General features: G+C 33.4%; 1 protein-coding gene across 1 annotated transcript in view; it reads left to right on the forward strand.

Annotated features, from left to right (window-relative positions):
• The window catches only part of beta'COP (coatomer subunit beta'), a 293,541-nt gene that overhangs the window by 44,633 nt on the left and 236,286 nt on the right, over positions 1 to 12,622 (forward strand). The window contains exon 4 of the mRNA XM_090394070.1: positions 9,624 to 9,750. Within this exon, the coding sequence (XP_090250196.1) occupies positions 9,624 to 9,750 (127 nt within the window). The remainder of the gene's footprint in view (positions 1 to 9,623; positions 9,751 to 12,622) is intronic.

The raw sequence follows: 12,622 nt of genomic DNA on the forward strand, positions 1-12,622 counted from the left end.
TAAACTTTCTGGCCCTATATTTCAACATGTGGATAATGCTCAGTTTGTGTATCTTGTGATGGTTGAAGTATAATGAAGATATCTTCCAGTATCTGGGCTTTCTGTAAATAGATAATTTGACACTATTTGATTGTTTCTTTATCAAGATGTCTAAAAATTCAGTTGGTTGTTGATTTCCACTTCCAGAGTGAATTTTATCTTGTTATGTATTGAGTTGATTTTATCCACAAACGATGTTAGGTTTTCTAAGCTGTCTTGCCATATAATGAAGATATCATCAACATATCTCCACCATGTAGATGGTCTAGGGGAGATTGTGGAGAGAATTTCTTTTTCAAGTTTTTCCATTAAAAGGTCTTCACAAGATGGTGATAGGCTTCCCATTGCTAGGCAATCTAATTGTTGGTATATGGTGTTGTTAACCTTGAAGAAATTAGATTGAAGGCAGTGTATAAACATCTGTGTGATGTTTAAAGGAAAAAATCTTGGATGATGCTTATTACCTCTTCTATTGGTACATTGGTGAAAAGGGATACAACATCTAGACTGGCTAGCATGTCTGTTGGTGCAATCTTAATGGCTTGAAGTTTATTTACAAAATGTTGACTATTCTTGATGTAGGATTCTGTTGATCTTATTTTATTATTTAATAAGTTTCCAAGATGTTTTGCCAAAAGGTAGGTTGGTGATGATCTTCTATCAACGATTGGATGGAGAGGTATATCCTGTTTATATATTTTAGGTGTCCCATATAGTCTTGGAGTGATAGGATGTGAGGATTTTAGTGTTTTCTTCACTTCTTCTGTTACAGTTTCTGATTAATTAGTTTGTTTCATTATGATTTTTTATTGTGGGGTCTCTGCCTAGGATCTTATAGGTGGAGTTCTCTGATAGTAATACGTTTAACTTATCATAATAATCTTTAGATTTAAGGATAACTGTAGAATTTCCCTTATCAGCCTTTGTAATAATGATATCTTTGTTTTTCTTCAAGTTGAGAATTGCCTTTCTATCATAAGGAGGCGTATTGAGAATAGGTTGTTTGGCTTTGGCTAGGATTATCGTACTTTTGAATCTAATAGTGTTGGCTACATTTTGCGGTAGTGGATATAGGCCTTTTTCAATTCCACACATGAAATCCATTTTAGGAATGTGTTTGGGCGTAATCACAAAGTTAAAACCTTTTTTGAGAATGTCAGATTCATTTTTTGTGAGACTGTGATTTGACAAATTAAAAATCACTTTGTCATCCGGGAGGTTGTTTTGTGTCTGATATTTTTTTCTTGTAAAGTTCATTGAATTTCCTAACTTGTTTGTCCTTATAAAGTCTGCAAGTTTTTTCATAACTCTGTTGTATCATTTGATCTAATTGATTGCATATGGTATATTCTAAATTGTTAGAAATGTCATCAAATAACTTGCAGCAATTAATATCACTTTTATTTAGTTTGTATCTCGTGTGTTGAATCCTTTCTCTTACAAGCGCCAATGAAGTGCGTAGATAAATTTTTTTAGCTGATATAGAGTTGATATGACCTCTGACTATGAGGAACTTCGGAATGATGGAGAATTTCCTGCAACGTTTAAGGAACATTAGGTTGTTCAAAAGTTTGGCCTTTCTGCATTTTTCCCTTTCCATGCACCGATCTTTGTGTTTCATTAAACTGTTTAAACTAAACATATTTGGTCGTTTATATAATTAAAATACAAACTTATTTATTACTGACCATTACAAAAAGCAAACTATTTAGAGCCTACCAGTTTCGCCAGCAAACTGTCTGGCTTTTTCAAGGCGTTTACGGAGACATAAAAACTAGTAAATGCAAATTGAAAGGAACATAAAAAAACGTTGTAAACCAACTAGTAGCTAAGGTTACACGTTTGCGTGACAGAGAGGACTTGTTTTCTTATTCATTATCATGCATGTGTTTTTGTAATGTGATTACTGGCTAGCTGTAGTTCAGATTGATTTAGAGAGAGAGGATCAGGTTTTTCCACGAACTGTTTAGGATTGCACCCTAATTTCTGTTGAGGTTTCCACCGATTATTAACACTATTGTGGCTTATATCCTATATCAAGAATAGTCAACATTTTGTAAATAAACTCCAAGCCATTAAGATTGCACCAACAGACTTGCTAGCAGTCTAGATGTTGTATCCCTTTTCACCAATGTACCAGTAGAAGAGGTAATAAACATCATCCAAGATCTTTTTCCTCTAAACATCACACAGATGTTTAGACACTGCCTTCAATCTAATTTCTTCAAGGTTAACAACACCATATACCAACAATTAGAGCGCCTAGCAATGGGAAGCCTACTATCACCATCTTGTGCAGACCTTTTAATGGAAAAACTTGAAAAAGAAATTCTCTCCACAATCTCCCCTAGACCATCTACATGGTGGAGATATGTTGACGATATCTTCATTATATGGCAAGACAGCTTAGAAAACCTAACATCGTTTGTGGATAAAATCAACTCAATACATAACAAGATAAAATTCACTCTGGAAGTGGAAAACAACAACCAACTGCATTTTTTAGACATCTTGTTAAAGAAACAATCAAATAGTGTCAAATTATCTATTTACAGAAAACCCACAGATACTGGAAGATATCTTCATTATACTTCATCACTAGACACAAACTGAGCATTATCCACATGTTGAAATATAGGACCAGAAAGTTTATATCAGAAGAGGAGGATAGACTGAACTCTCACTAATAGCCAATACATTATCACAAAATGGATATCCTCAAAACATCATCAAAAATATCTATACAGTGACAACCCCAGACAAGAAGAATCACGCTCCCAGCACATTTCTACTGTAGTGATCCCTTTCATCAAGTCAATTTCTTATCAAATAGCCAGAATACTAAGAGCCTACAACATCAGTGTGGTCTTCAAACCAACCACCAGCATCAGACAAGTTTTAGGGTCCCCAAAAGATAAGGTGCCTTTCTACAAATATCCAGGAGTTTATTACATTCCTTGCTCCTGTGGTCTTGCCTACATCGGACAAACTTCATGGAGTTTAGAAATCAGACAAAAAGAACATGTTGGTGATGTTAACCACAACAGAAGTATCTCTTCCAACTTAGCACATCATTTCTGTACATCTAACCACACGATAGAGTGACAAAACAGCTCCATGCCATATCTGAATGACGACTACAGACATGTTTATTCAAGGAAGCCATAATAGTGTTAATAACTGGTGGAAACCTCAACAGAAATCAGGGTGCAATCCTAAACAGTTCGTGGAAAAACCTGATCCTCTCTTTCTAAATCAATCTGAACTATAGTTAGCCAGTAATCACATTACACGTTTACAACAAACATGCATGCATGCATGATAATGAATAAGAACAGCAAGTCCTCTCTGTCACGCGAATGTGTAACCTTAGCTACTAGTTGGTTTACGACATTTTTTATGTTCCTTTCAATTTGCATTTACTAGTTTTTATGTCTCTGTAAACGCCTTGAAAAAGCCAGACAGTTTGCTGCCGAAACTGGTAGGCTCTAATGTAGTTTGCTTTTTGTAATGGTCAGTAATAAATAAGTTTGTATTTTAAGAAACTATATTCTTGTTTTTATCCTATGCCTAAGCATAGTGTGAAGTAGTAATTTATGACTAGTCTACTTGTCTGTAGAGGTTGTGACTTCCCAATTGCCTGAATATCCCATAATGCAAACACATTATGGAAAAGGTCACTACCTAGACAAGTTTCAGTCTTTATCGAAATCTCATTAGTGGGAGCTAGACCTGAGAAGATACCAAGATTAAATAAATCTAGAAGTCTTGTATTTTCTCTATATAAGTAGGAAATACACAGAGAAAAATTATGGAATATAATGAAACAAAGTTTATATAAATTTGCAAAAATACACTTACAGTTAGGTAATAAATTAACAGATGAGATTGAAATTAAGCAGTGTATTAGATAGGGATGTAGCTTATCTCCATCTCTGTTCAATATATACATTGATCAGATTATTAAAATATGAAAAATAACAATAAAACAAGGTATTCGATTAACCAGAAGAACTGTTATCAATACAGTGCTGTATGCAGATGATCAGATTACATTACAAGACAAGAAAGATGAACTTCAAAAATCAGTTTGTGAATTAAACAAAATAAGCAAACAGTACAGTTTTAAAATTTCACAAAATAAAACAAAAATAATGCATTTAAAGGTTGAGATAATGTTAGATCAAAAATAGTCATAGAAAATAAAATGATAGAATAGGTAACACAGTTAATTATTTAGACTGCATAATAACATATCTAAAAAGATAAAGATATAGATGAAAAATAAATAAATTTCAGAAAATCTGTGGAACAATTAAAAGGACACTGAATAAAAAAAAAAAATGAGAAGAGAAACTCGACTAAAATTTTATAAAGTAATGGCCACTCCCCTCTATTATATCATTCAGAAACATGGACTGTTAAAAAATGATGAAAGTAAAATATAAGCTACAGAAATGAACTTTTAAACAGCAATTAAAGAATGCACAAAATTGGACTATATAAAAAATAAAGACATCAGAAGAGAGCTAGATATTTACAACATAAATTGAAAAGATCACTGAATATATAGAGAAATGGAAAGAGCATCTATTTAGTATGGAAAGATATTGGCTACTAAAAGAGGTAGATAAATATAAACCAAAGGTGGGGAGGGAGAAAGAGAGAAGGAGACCAGCTGTAAGATGGAAAGACTAGTGAAGCCAGAACAGGAAAATCATAATCCTTGAAGAGAAGAAGACGACAAGTTGAAAAAAGGTGTGCATCACCTTATTTATTATGTATTACCTCAGGTATCTTCTGAGGTCTGGGTACCACTGATGAGACCCTTATAATGAGGAAGCTGTGGAGAGGGTTCAGAGAAGAGTGATCAAATTGGTGAGTGATGTAAAAAATGCTCCCTGCATTGATAGATTGAGAGCTTGTGGATTGCAGAGATTGGTTGATAGGCGAAGAAGAGGGGATATGATAGAAACATTTAAATTACTGAAAGGTTTTTATAGGATTGATGCAGGGGAAATGTTTCAGCTGTGTGATAGTGATGGAAGAACAAGAGGTCATCACTGGAAATTAAAGAAGAGTGTGGTTAACAAAGGTGTCAGAACAAGGTTTTTTGCCTGGAGGGTGGTGAATGAGTGGAATTCATTGCCTGACTTAGTTGTGAGCTCTTCTTCTGTAAATGAATTCAAGAAGAGATATGACAGATATTGTTTTGCTAGTTTGGGTCTCCCGCGATGAGTCTACTGACTCCATGGAGATACCCGTAATAATAATAAATGTTGAAACTGGTCTGGATTCTGATCCTAACCATAATTTCTTACATTATGACTAACTCAATTGATGTGAAGTTATTTCACATGCATGCTTATGCTTGGATATAGGATTAAAACAAGAATGTAATTTCATGCCAAGTTTGATATACATTATAACCTAGCAGAAAAAACTTTCCATGACCATCTCTCATCCAGAGTATTCAATAAGAATGCTTTTTTTTTCTACTTGTATGTGGAAAATATGTGCCCTGTGCATTGATTTAACCGTGGTATCTTCTTGGGTCTGATAAGACATCAATAAAGGCTGAAAACCAGTTGGTATAGTGACCCTTCCCATAGTTTTGGCATTATGGGATACTAAGGCAGTTGATGTTGAGTGTGAACAGCCTTTATATACAAGTAGACTAGTTGATATACATTATAGCCAAACAGAAAAAATTTTCCACAACAATCTCTCACCCAGAGTATTCAATAAGAATGCGTTTTTTCTACTTCACCATCAAATACCTGACAAATACCCTTGGGGTGGGGTGTACAGGATCTCATGATAGTACTACATGAAAAGTTACACCATTACTAACTTCTTACTACAACTTTCCTCCATATTAACCTGTTATCTGTCAACATTCCAATATTATATTTCTGTCTTTTAAGGCACTTATTACTATATATCAATCTACCCACTGGCATCACTTGTTTTGAAGAACACTTGTTTTGCTAATCTTTTCTCTTGCATCTGTTTAAGTGGCAGTACCATCTGAGATTAGCTCTGCTAAAACATTCGTGAATGCTAACAATGTCAAGTTCTTTCCTAATAATCTTGTTTTTAATATGATACTGCCACCAATGCCATCCATTCAGTTCCCTGATCTTTCTCAGGACTCTCATATCTGTGGTCTCCAGTCTTTGATCAACAGTTTTTATTTCTAACCCATCTCTCAGATCCATATTTAAGTAAAAATTAGTTTGAACACTTTCTTGTATACAGTATAGTTTAGTGTTTTGACTAATCTCTCTCTCTCTTATTCCATATAAATTTATTCAGCTGACTTCTTACCATACCATCTTTGTCAATTCTACTGTCTATTTCCAACTTTAATTTGCCATCTTCACTAAAAATTGTGCCTAAATAGCTGAAATGTTTTACTTGTTCTATAGGTTCTCCATTCAGGATGCAGTTGATGTTTTCAGTGTTTCTGCCTATATTCATTGTCTTTGTCTTTTTAATGCTGATTTTCATACCAAATTTATTATAACAGTTATTCAATTTAGTCAGGGAATCCTGCAGACTTTTTCCTGGATTTATTTATTTATGTAACATCATCTACATAAAGAGCTGAGATTAACATCTTCAATTTTGATATCTGGTTTAATACTGCTTTCCTTCATAATTTGATCCATATAGATGATGTTTAACAGTGGTTCAAATAACTCCTCCACTTCTTCCTTAGTAGAACCCTCTGTGGGACCATAAGCACAAATAAGTTTCATTGTTCATTTCCTCATTCTGATATTAGCCCACATCACTCTACTTGATATTGCCTGCCATTCAAGAAGATTATCTTCATATTTAGTGTTTAATGTTATAGCTACTCTTTCTTTTTCCTGATTGTTATTGCCTGAATATAATATCTTGTATTTGTTTAGAAAGGTCCCACCTGCTTTTGTCTTCTTTGTTTTGGTAATACCTATTATGTCATTCTGGTACTTATCCAATTCTTCTGCTAGGTTCCATTTCTTTTCCATTGATGCTTCTTATTTTGATGGTGCTGATCTTGATCTCTGCTGATGTTGAGTTGGAGTTTGTTCCAGTAGCTGACTTATCATTGTTCACCCTGGTTCCACGGTGAAAACAATGGGGTCCTTGTTTAACTGGGCAATGCCCCAGCCAGTATGAAATTCCATCATGTTATATAATCATTTTGAATTATGGTTTTAAGCCAATAAGAATACAATTTAGTTGGCTGAATCCCATATTGTCAACCCATCCTCATTTGTTCAGTATCCAGGTGGATATCCAAACAGGATGCACTACGAGCAGGTGAGGATTGGACATCAGGTCAGAAGTCATGGTCAGTTCTCTGCATTCCCCTAAAGGCCATATGGAGGTCTCCTACCAGTTATCTAGTCTTGACCCTTCCTTGAGCATCCCTTTTATATATGGAAAATATATCTCCCTTGCATTGATTTAACTATAGTATCTTCTCAGGTCTGGCTCCCACTGACAAGACATCAATAAAGATGGAAACCCAGTTGGTATAGTGACTTCCTGTAGTTTTTGCATTATGGGATACTAAGACAATTGATAAGTCAGCAGCCTTTATTTACTATTAGACTAGTTGTGAAGTTACTTCATAGTTATGCTTACTCTTGGGTATTGGACTAAAACAAAAAAATAATTTTTTGTCAAGTCTAATGCGCATCGTAACAAACAGAGCAGAAAAACTTTCCACAGCTATAAGAAGTCAGACTGGGAGAGCTTTTTTCTAAGAAATAAGACATAATTAAATTTCTTCACATTAAAGTTAATAAGGATGTCTAATCCTCATTGAAGAGTTTTTTTGATGTTGGTATTTCGAATTGCAAAAGTAAGTATTTTAGAAGTTTTGATGATATTTATACAGCAAGATTTGACAAATGAGAAACAGGAGAACACTGTTCTCATTATCTGAACTGTAGATTGTGACCTTCTCCAGATGAATACCAATTCAAATACAGTATTAGAAGCAAATACCAAGGTGGAGCTTTGTAGTAACACAGCATATCTGTCTTTTCCTTAGTGCAGGACTGTAGATGGATCTTATTTTTATGAATGGTATTAATGATTGTGGATAATAAACATTTACTCACAGTTACATACAACCATTTAGTAAGTTGGAATACCCAACAAAAATCAAAAGTTAGACTATATCACATGAACTGTAGACCTAATTATAAAATTTATTATTAGAGAAAAGAACAAAAGCACTTGAAATCAAAACCAGTCCTCAGAGACCCACTTGTAAAATCAGAAGGAAGTGTTGATTCAGCCAGGGAAGCATATGATGAAGTTGTTTTCAAAGATAGAAAAGCCAGTCATGGTAGATTTATGAAATTAATGAAAATATAGAAAAAGAAAGAAAAAAAAACATATTTTGTCAAGCAAAGCAGCAGCAGATGTGTTGAGAGAATACAGAGAAAAATGGAAGAAAGTTACATTATGTAAAAAAAAAAAAAAAGTGGGACAACTTAGACAAGAGGATAAAAGATAAATATCATTAAGATGGTAAAATATTTGGGGGATTATTGAAAAGTATTAGAAGGAATGAGAGATTGTATGGTGATATTCGTTTTCCTTTTTGTATTAAACTTGGCCATGCCAAACAATTGTTTGTCATGGCCAAGTAACTCGTTGTCTTAGACCATTCCAAAGAAAAAGTTGTTTGGCTGCAGAAGTCAAAAGGAAGATTGTAAGATGATGTGAAATTATAGAATTTAGATATATTAGAGATTTTGTTTGTCCAAGCACAGTGATCTCTCATTAGTAGAACTATACATTTGATTTGTAATTGACTGGAGTAACTCATTAATTTACAGAAGGAAAAGAGTAGGTGAAAGAATAGAGCTGCGATACATATCATTAGTTGCATTGTTTGACCATATGGTGCATTACAAATAAAAAGAATTCCAGCACTTTGTCTTATGCAATGTGACCTTTAATTGGTTGTTTTCAATATAGCCTGTTATGGGAAAAGTGTTTTTGCATTGTTTCATCCAAGATTCTTGTGACTTCCTTATGAAACTTTCAGAACTTTTATAATTTTTATTTATTTATTTATTTTTTTTAAGATGAAGATTGCTGACTAACACAGACATGACCAATATGATATAAACCTTATTGGACACTAAAATTCAAAAGGAATTTTAGTGTTTCTCATACCACATTTCATTAAAATCTATCAGATTATTTATGTCTGGATATTGTCATTGATCATACAGACAAAACACAAAGATTTTGATTTATGTAACCTAAGCCTTGTTTCTTATTGAATTTTGATTATTCTCTATACCAAAATCTCTTCTGAATGGCTAAAAAGGTGCAACTCACAATATATAGCAGGATTGCTGAATGGTTAAAAAACCTTAGTGACATTTTTAGGTGATGTTAATGGACATTTTATTTTTCATTGATATAACTAATAAGTATGTTTTATGAAGTCTTATTCATTTTGAACATGTCTTTTAAATTTTTAGAATGAATTCCAATTTAATAGTATAAAGTACATTTTAAAACTTTTTGATGTTTATAATTCACAATCTTTATTAATATAGGATGACATGCAAGTGCGGGTATTCAATTATAATACACTGGAACGAGTGCATATGTTTGAGGCTCATTCAGACTATATACGTTCCATAGTAGTTCATCCTACACAACCATTTATCATCACTTCTAGTGGTAATATAGTGTTTTTATTATCTATCTGTATACTCACTTAATGTTAAATATGTTTATAAGTAGAATATAAATTAATTACCATACTTGGTAATTTATTTTGTAACTGTACCACATTTTCATTATTAAATATAATTATTTGAAATCGGGATCATTCTTTTTGAAACACCCTGTATATTATGTTTTACATAACACAGTTATGTAAATATCATTTTACTTAACTGTGTTATATACTGAATATGACAACAAAAGATTATTTTAGTAAATGTAAACTGGTTATCTAAGGGACATTTGAAATGTAGTCGGGGCAACACTACTCCGTTGTAATGACTTCGGTCTATTAGGCAAATGCACTGATATGACATTGGATGAATCAATGATGTAGTGACTGTTATGTTCCATTTTGTTTGTTTCATAGTAGCTGTTTTAGAAAAATCTAATTTTTGATTTTAGCAGGATGTGATATTTTGTGTTTTTAGACAAAGATATCTTGCTGTAGAATTTTCTGTGAAGCTCAGAAAAAAAAAGTAATCGTGAAATGTGTGGAATGCCTACAGACCATAAGCAACAAGCAAAGCAATGGACGCTACAACTCATTAGACAATACATCTCTGAATCAGAACAGCAGTCTGTTTAGCAATGTGTGTTTATGTTGGGAAACACTAATTCCTCTGGTGATGAAATTTTGCATTGCACTTTTATCCAAAGTAGTGATACTGATTTTTTTTTTTTTTTTTTTTTTTACTCTAAAGGTTTGATTCTTTAGCATTTGGATACCTACCTCACTGGTAAATGTGCATCATGTAAATTTCCCACCAAGTAGTTTGTAAACAATAGTTGTTTTTTTATTCAAGATAGTGCATATCCATTGTTTTTGAAGCATATATAGCATGCGCAGTGATGGAGATATTGGAATTCACTGGGAGAACATCTATCCACTGACCCATCCTACAGTCCTGACCTTGCCCTTTTGGTTTCATGGCATTTCTGATTTATAAAAAATACTTATATCAACTTGAATATGTTTGGCAGGTGGGTGTAGCACTGCCAAAAATCTCACATTATTAAGTATCCTGAGGTATCCTTAGATTTTGGCATATTTTTCTTTACAAAGTAACATTCCTTCACATGCTATGATTACCTGAGATACTTAATAATGTGAGCAGCCCCACTAATTTTCAAATTTTGACTTGCATTGGAAATGGTAGATATTAATTGATAGAACTGAAAACAAATAATATTTCCTGGCTTTCATTTAAACAGAAAATGCACACTTGTTGGCTGCTGTTTATGTTCTCTGTTTCATCAGCACCTTTGCAGCACAATTGGAAGACTGATGGGACATTGCACCTTTTGATTGGAAAAGATGAGAGTTCAATTCTCATCTTGACAAGAAGAATTTTTATATGAACTTTTTCACCTGAAGGTGAGTTATCCAATCTCATATGGAAGGTAGCAGGGTTTTTCTGTTGGAAATTCAGGGGTTTTTCATCCTGCATAAAGATAAATTAGCCAGAGCATACCCCAGTTTACATACAAAAATTAATGTTATTAATTTTAGTATGTACAAAACAAAAAATTATAACAAAAATTATATTACAGCAACCAGTTGACTATATTGGTTTCATAAGATGGTGATGTACCTATCTGTATGGGCCTCACAATATTGTATCATCATATGCTACATCAATAAATTACATACTGTTTCATCACGATCCAATGCATAAACGTTGGCATTGGCAGAATGCTAAAACATAAAGGATTCTAAAATTAAGGGGATAAAAAAAGTAAGGGAGCTTGCTCCATCTTTGCTTCGAGTTGCCTTGGTGTGGTACTACCAAGTGGTCACTTACGCTTGGATTCACCGACAGTTCGTCGGCATGAAACTCTTAGATCGTAGTTTTTGATCTTAAAGTTTCGCATACTGGCTGTATAATAATAAGGGATTTTTGTCCCCTTAATTTTAATTAATTTCACCAGAAAAAAAATAGCCGTTTGGCTTTTCATAAAGGATTCTGTTGATGTAGAAAAAACAAAATAGAGCTGGACTTGATTTCTAAGTGGCTCTTAATGGTTAACAGATATAACTTCAATTTTTTTTAATTGGTTGCTCTGTAAATATTTGTAGAATAATTTTTGCACTGAAACCATGGTGATATATAAAGATCAGCTATATCTCATGCATGGGATATATTTCAGTACTCATTTTGAAGGTGCTTTGGGCAAACTAACAAAAAGGTTGTTCCTACTAGTTCAGAAACTTCATTCTCTTTTGCATATGTAAAATCACTTACTCTTAAAGAAAGGCATACTGTTAATAGGTATTAGATCCCTAACATTCTGATCAGAGAACACATCATCAACATTGAGCACAGCCTGTTATCATATGTGCTTAAGGTCAGGGCACAGGATGAGCCAGTCAGTCTCCATACCTTATCAAGTGGAACACCATCGGTGTGTGTGTGTGGGGGGGAAACGTTAGAACAGTGGCAAGTGATGTACTTCCATGGAATACTCAACAACCAAAGCATAAAATTTCATGATGTATGAAAATCCCTCATAGACATTAGCATTATAGACCACATCTACAGAAACAGCTCTTTGTTGATGCTTGAGAGTAATACTCCTGTGCAGCACGGGCATAACAGTGCAACTTTCATTAGGTTAAAAATCATTAAAAAAATGGCATTTGTAATTTATATAATGTGTTTTATATTTCATTGTAATGTGTTCAGCTTTGTCTAATAACCCAAAACTAATAGCCCAAAAGCTATTAGCCTGTGGTATACTTGTTTTAGGTGCACGTTAATCCCAACTTGTAAACATAATGTGTTCTTGGAAATGTCTTTATTATTATTTTATTCATTTATTTTTT

Source organism: Typopeltis vanoorti, chromosome 1 (genome assembly GCF_054136105.1).
Source record: "Typopeltis vanoorti isolate ZY-2024b chromosome 1, IOZ_Tvanoo_1.0, whole genome shotgun sequence".
Lineage (NCBI taxonomy): Eukaryota > Metazoa > Arthropoda > Arachnida > Uropygi > Thelyphonidae > Typopeltis > Typopeltis vanoorti.